The 6,108-nt window shown below is 57.0% G+C and overlaps 1 protein-coding gene across 1 annotated transcript in view; it reads left to right on the top strand.

Moving 5' to 3' along the window:
- Positions 1-2,752: 2,752 nt before the first annotated feature.
- The window catches only part of LOC104271637 (liprin-alpha-4-like), a gene marked incomplete at both ends in the record, with an annotated part of 4,829 nt that continues 1,473 nt past the window's right edge, over positions 2,753-6,108 (top strand). The window contains 7 exons of the mRNA XM_009866360.1: positions 2,753-2,854; positions 2,975-3,139; positions 3,506-3,580; positions 4,419-4,514; positions 4,932-5,153; positions 5,600-5,746; positions 5,868-6,002. Coding sequence (XP_009864662.1) covers positions 2,753-2,854; positions 2,975-3,139; positions 3,506-3,580; positions 4,419-4,514; positions 4,932-5,153; positions 5,600-5,746; positions 5,868-6,002 — 942 coding nt within the window. The remainder of the gene's footprint in view (positions 2,855-2,974; positions 3,140-3,505; positions 3,581-4,418; positions 4,515-4,931; positions 5,154-5,599; positions 5,747-5,867; positions 6,003-6,108) is intronic.

Below are 6,108 nucleotides of genomic sequence, written 5' to 3' on the forward strand. Positions count from 1 at the left end.
GGAGCGGCACATCCCAAAATCTGAAGCAGCCAGCGGCGTGTGGGCACCTAATCTGGCGCATCTCACCGCTGCTCTCTCACACCAGCGTTCCCAGCCCTGATCTAATCCACGGGGATGCTGGCGAGCTGCTCGCTCTTACGCACGGCGCTTGCATAACCCAGCGGCGCCGCACACGCACGCGTGCCCTGCCGAGCCGGCATCCCTTGCCCAGCCGGCATCCAGGAAAGGTTGGCCAGCACAGCGATCTCCTGCAGGAACTGGGGGGTCCCCTGGGTTTCAGGGGGCTGTAGTTTTTGGGTTTCCATGGGTTTTCAGGTTTCAGGGAGCTACGGGATGGTGCAAGAGGAAGCGTGGTGCCTGGATGGGCAAGGTCAGGGTGGTGATGGAGGTTTGGGGTCGTGTGGCCAGTTTTGGGGGACAGCTGATGGGGCAGGGATGACCCCGTGGCTGAAGCAGCGAGGACAGGGCTGACCTCAGGTGTGGGGTGGACCCCAGGGTCTGGAAAGGAGGCAGAAGGCTCAGGATTCTGCAGCAAGGACGTGGGGTGGCAGCAGTGCTGAAGCACGGCGATGGGCACAAAAGCAGCTTTTTGTAGAGAGGGTCACTGACTTTGGCCACTTTGGCTCTTTCGTCCACTCAGGTCCTGTCCCACTGGGGGGTCTCAGCATCACCAGTGACACCACCATCCCCACCAACCCCAGGCTAAAACCCACCCAGCACTGTGAGCGGGGCTGGGAAGGGAGAGGGAAAATCCAGGTGGGACAAACAGATTAAAAAGCTCTCGATTTCCTGGAGGGACGTCAGCTGTTGCAAGAGGTTTCACTTTGAGCTGAGCAAAGCGTTTGATTCAACCTAAGCCTCGACATTTTGCTTCATTTTGAAGGGTTTTTTATTTGTTTAACTCGAAACTTGAAGCGAAAGAGAATTCCGTGCTGTAAAACGGCTCTCAGCCCCCAGTCGAAATTTGGTTTGTTAATGCTCAATCAAATCCTTCTCAGCTTCTTCTGAAACCCTTTTCCTTTTTAAACCCTTTCTCAACAACACCACGAAACTGGTGTGAATTCATGAAGCATCTCCTCATTTGCATTTTTTTGCCCCGAAAAATCCCAGCTGCAAAAACATTGCTTAGTCCTGGCACCACTTGGTGATGGGAAGTGCAACTGGGAGCGATGGGAGAGCGCGCCCGGGCTGAGCCAGGGGCTTGGCGTTCGTTTTTGAAGGGAAAATTAACTCTCCTCCATCCTAGAAACTTCAGAGTGTGTTCCCTTTCCCCTCTGGCGCAGTCACAAGTGCGGTTGCTTTTGTTTCTGAGGAGCCCATCGTACGGCAAAGGGCGTGCTGGCTGTTATAAATTGAGGGAATAAAACCTAGGAGCCAATTTAGAATTTAAATGATAATTTATTAAATTTAGCAAGCGGCTGAGTAAGCAAAACAGCGCTGGGCAGCGGGGAGCAGCTCTCGCCAAGGAGTGCTCTTACCACAGCTGCACCCGTGCACGGGCAGATACCTTGGTTATATGCAAAGAAAGTTACATATTCATTAGATGCTTATAATATTCATGAGCTATTCTAAAAAGGCACTCAGTGCCAAGGGTCGGTTGCTCCTCCTCTTGACACCTGCGCAGTGCCTCCTGGTGGTCTTGGACAGGGATCTTCAGGGATGAAGGCCGTAGGTCTTCCTCACGATGAACTTTGGTTCAAAAACTAGTTGCTCTCAGCATATTTCGTAAGATATCTTTGTCCTCGAATTCCACAAGGGGCTTTCATCACCAGATGGTCCTTGTTAGATACCTTTATCACTAGTGTTCTTGTCAATTATTTTTGGTTTTATGTACTCTTACAGTGAGTCCATCCTGGCAGCCTTTGTTCTTTTGCAGCTGGCGCTAGACAGCTCCCCCTGGGTACAAGCCTGACCTTGGTGCCAGGGAAGATTATGGCGTGGTATGATCCATGTTTGCTTAACAGGATACTGCAGCCTAAACAACTTCATTTCTAGCACAGCATAAAATTTGATTAACAAATTCTAAATGCCTTCTATTACACTGGCTTTGCGGCTCTGCTCTGGCGTCGCTCTGTGCTCGCTGGCTGGCACCTCCCTGGAGGGACCGGTGACTGGAGCAAGGGCTGGGGAGACCCACCACATCTCCCACTGTGCCCCATCGCTCTCAGCTGGGATTCCTGCCTTGGGGGCGCCCCGTAAGAAGCTTGATGGGGTCCCACGTGCTGGACTGGGGCAGATCTTGCTCGTTCCTTTGGGAGGAGGTTTTAGGTGGCTGAGGCTGTGGCGGAGACTGGATGAGGGCCAGGGGACTCATCCTGCCCGGCTGTGGCTTTGTGGTGAGTTTTAACCCTACGGGATGCGCCGAGGTGGGTGCTCTGCTGGGTTGCACCAAGGTGGCAGCGGGGATGGGAGCACCCTGGTGGCCTTGACTGGAAGGCTTTAAATGCCATCGAGCGCCTCTGGAGCTGCAGAGCGATTTCTGGTGTTATTGCACATCAAACCAAATGGATAAATATTAGGGTGCTACGTTCTCCTGTGTCCAAAGCGCTTAGGGAAGCCGGGAATATATCACCTCCCAGCCTGGCTGGGCTTCTCTGCTGATTTCTCAGTGTTCGCCGTGGTGTCACCGTCTCTCATGGGTTGGGTCCAGCTGGGGAACGCTCTGCACTGGAGGTCCCGGCAGTGGGGCCGGGGCGCTGGCTCCGTCTCTGTCCCGCTCTCCCTGCTCACGGCTGTGCCCCGATTTCCGCAGGAGTTTGCGACGCTGACGCGAGAGCTCAGCTCCTGCCGGGAGCAGCTCCTGGAGAGGGAAGAGGAGATCTCGGAGCTGAAAGCCGAGCGCAACAACACCCGGGTGAGCATATCAAACCCGCTCTCTGCCCTTCGCTCCTCAGAAACGCGGGGCGCCACAGGCTGCCGGGCTGGTAACGGCAGGCCCCGGGGTGGGGCGAGCCTCACGCTTGCCCTCTTGCAGCTCTTGCTGGAGCACCTGGAGTGCCTGGTGTCGAGGCATGAGCGGTCCCTGAGGATGACCGTGGTCAAGCGTCAGGCTCAGTCGCCATCCGGGGTTTCCAGTGAGGTCGAGGTGCTCAAGGCGCTCAAGTCGCTCTTTGAGCATCACAAGGCGCTGGATGAAAAGGTGAGTCGAGCTCCTGGGACCTCTCATCCCCTGCTCCGAGCTGATTTCCCAACCCTCCTCCTCCCTCCCCTTTTTTGTTCTTATGCCGGGTGGTGCCGTGGGGTCCCTTAGGAGGAAGGTCTTGTACATCCAAAACCTGCAGCGCCCTCGCTTTAGGGGCTGGGTGGGCTGAAAAAAGTGGGGTTTGAGGCTGCTGGGGACAGGGAAGTCGCTTCCTCGGGTCACTCCCATGGTGGTGACATTTGGCCCCCTGGTGCAGTTTTTGCGGTAGGACTCTTGTTCCCGCTCATTCATTTGCTTCGAGCATCTCAGCTCCTCTGCTAAAAGGTGTTTTCAAGCCTTTCACGTTGTCTCACGCGACTGCAGGTGAGGGAACGCCTGCGAGCAGCCTTAGAGCGAGTGGCAACCTTGGAGGAGCAGCTCGTGGATGCCCACCGGCAGGTAAGAGGTGCTGGGGCAGCCCTTGCTGGGGGCTGGGGCTGCTTGGTGTTACATTTGTGAGTTCATGCCGAATTCCCCACAACACCACTCTCAAACGATCATTCGGGTGAGAGAAGTGGCGTTTGGGCATTTTTAATGCAAGGCTTTTATTCTATTTACACGAAGGATTGTCTGTGTTTAAGGAAACCTGGTAAATGCTCTGAAAACTTTAGTCTCGCAGGCAAGGTTTCCTCTGTCATTTTGCTTTTTGGTGTTCATTTCACTGACAAAAGCAACGGGAACATGAATCATTTCAGTGGGCTGGGAGTGACTTGTGATTTTCCCTGCCTCAGTGGAGACCCAAACCTCGCTGTTCCGAACACCTCGACTTGCATCCCCTCTCTCTTTCCTTGCTGGGGCCCTGGAACGGGGACTTTGCAGTCCCTGACACGTAGCCCTTTTCATCTTGGAGAGATATTAGCCCTGTTTTCCTACCTGAGGTTCATGCCCAGCCACTACTGGGAGCCAAAAGGAAAAAGCCAACCTTACAGCCTCTGCCTGGCCCCATTTTTCTCCTCTTTCCGCTTCCCAAGATGTGCCTCGTGGTACCTCCCCAGGCTCAGCAGGGAGGCAGTGCCCGGCCTTCGGTGGCTTTACAGGGACTTCTCCCCATCCTCCCCCAGAAGAGCAGGGTGCGACGTCGGTGTTTGTCCCCTGCATTGCTGCCTTCCCCTGAATGTGAGGGTGGAGGAAGCCGAGGGGGAGCCAGTTGCAGACCTGGGTGCAGCAGGGCTGGCCTCGCCCGCACCAGGTGGTCTCATTTGCTTTCTCTCATTAATTAAGCCCCGTTGTCACGCAGGTCGCGGCTCTGCAGCAAGGCGCCGCCCGGGAGGCCCCGGCGGGTGAGCGGGATGAGAGGGAGCCCAAGGAGCCAGCACAGAAGCTTCCCTGGAAGGTGAGAGCCCCCGAAAGCCCTGCTCTGACCACACTCACCCAGGCTGTCATTTCGCCATCCCCTTCGTCGCTGGCTCCGGGGTGCTTAAAACGTTTTGCCCTCTCCCCTGGCTCCAGCCCCCTGGGACATGGGGTGGATGCTCCTGTTTTGTGCTCCTGCTTGGATGCTCCTGTGGTCTCTGCTTCCCAGAGACACTCTGGCAAGCCCTCAGCCATCCCAATTCCATCGTGCCTGTGAGAAGCCACATGCCTGGCTAGCGGAGGCTGCTGACAGAGGGTCCCAGACCCCCAGGTCCCCGCTTCCCACCATGTCACTGGGTCCCTGCAGGGCCATGGTCCCCCGGTGCGTAGCTGCAGGCTATGCCAGCCCGTGCTCTGGGGCAGCCCGGCATCCGCCTCCCTCTCTGCTGCCTTGCAGCGGCTCTCCAACGGTTCCGTCCACCCGGATGATGAGGCAGGGCGGGTGGTGGAACTGCAGGAGCTCCTGGAGAAGCAGAATTTCGAAGTGGTCCAGGCCAAGGAGCGCATCTCAGCGTTGGCTGCCAGCGTCGCCGAGCTGGAGGAGGATCTGGGCACCGCCAGGAAGGATCTGATCAAATCGGAGGAGATGAGCAGCAAGTACCAGAGGGACCTCCGAGAGGTTAGACACTGCTCTCTCGCACTGCCAGGCCTGTCGCAGTTGCAGAGACATTCGCAGCAGCTTCCACGTGCTCTGGGCTGGGAAGGGATTGTAACCCCTGTTGTGTGCAGGGTGAGGGCCGGCATGCCTCCCAAAAGAAGCCACTGCCTTTGGGAGATTGTCCCCAAGTCCATGAGCAGGGCTTCCCCGAGGTCATGGGCAGACACCGAGACACCCGGTTGTGCTCAGAGCTGGGGGAGCTGTGTCCATGCTAGAAGGTTTTCCTGTGATTGCTTGACCCTGCCTCTATCGCTGCCCCACTCTGCTGTCCTCATCCCCGTGTGCAGCAGGGTTTTCATTGCATGCTTGGACCCGGGGGAGTCCTAGGCTCACAGGAGCTTGGTGGCCCCGTTAGTACCCAAATGGTGGCTGCAGATCAGGGTGTGACAGCCCCATCACTTCCACAGGCCTTGGCTCAGAAAGAAGACATGGAGGAGAGGATCACCACGCTGGAAAAACGCTACCTGGCAGCCCAGCGAGAAGCCACCTCCATCCATGACCTCAATGACAAGTTGGAAAGCGAGTTGGCCAACAAGGAGTCCCTGCACCGCCAGGTACCAAAGCTTGGTCCCAAATACACCCCAGCCAGGGCATGTGTTGGGGAGATGTGGGTGCTGGGGATGGGACAAGCAGGCAAAGCTCGGTGCCTGGCACCCATCCTGCCCCGTCCCGCAGTGCGAGGAGAAAGCCCGGCACCTGCAGGAGCTGCTGGAGCTGGCAGAGCAGAAGCTGCAGCAGACAATGAGGAAGGCAGAGACGCTGCCCGAGGTGGAAGCAGAGCTGGCCCAGCGCATCGCCGCGCTCACCAAGGCAAGTGTGCGGGGTGGTTGAGGACCAGAACTGGAAGGGAGTGCAGGAGGAGGAGGGAGAGGCAGGTCTGGCCACCTCTCTGCAGAGAGTTTGCAGCTCTGAGCCT

This window comes from Apaloderma vittatum, unplaced genomic scaffold, assembly GCF_000703405.1.
Source record: "Apaloderma vittatum isolate BGI_N311 unplaced genomic scaffold, ASM70340v1 scaffold26173, whole genome shotgun sequence".
Classification (NCBI taxonomy): domain Eukaryota; kingdom Metazoa; phylum Chordata; class Aves; order Trogoniformes; family Trogonidae; genus Apaloderma; species Apaloderma vittatum.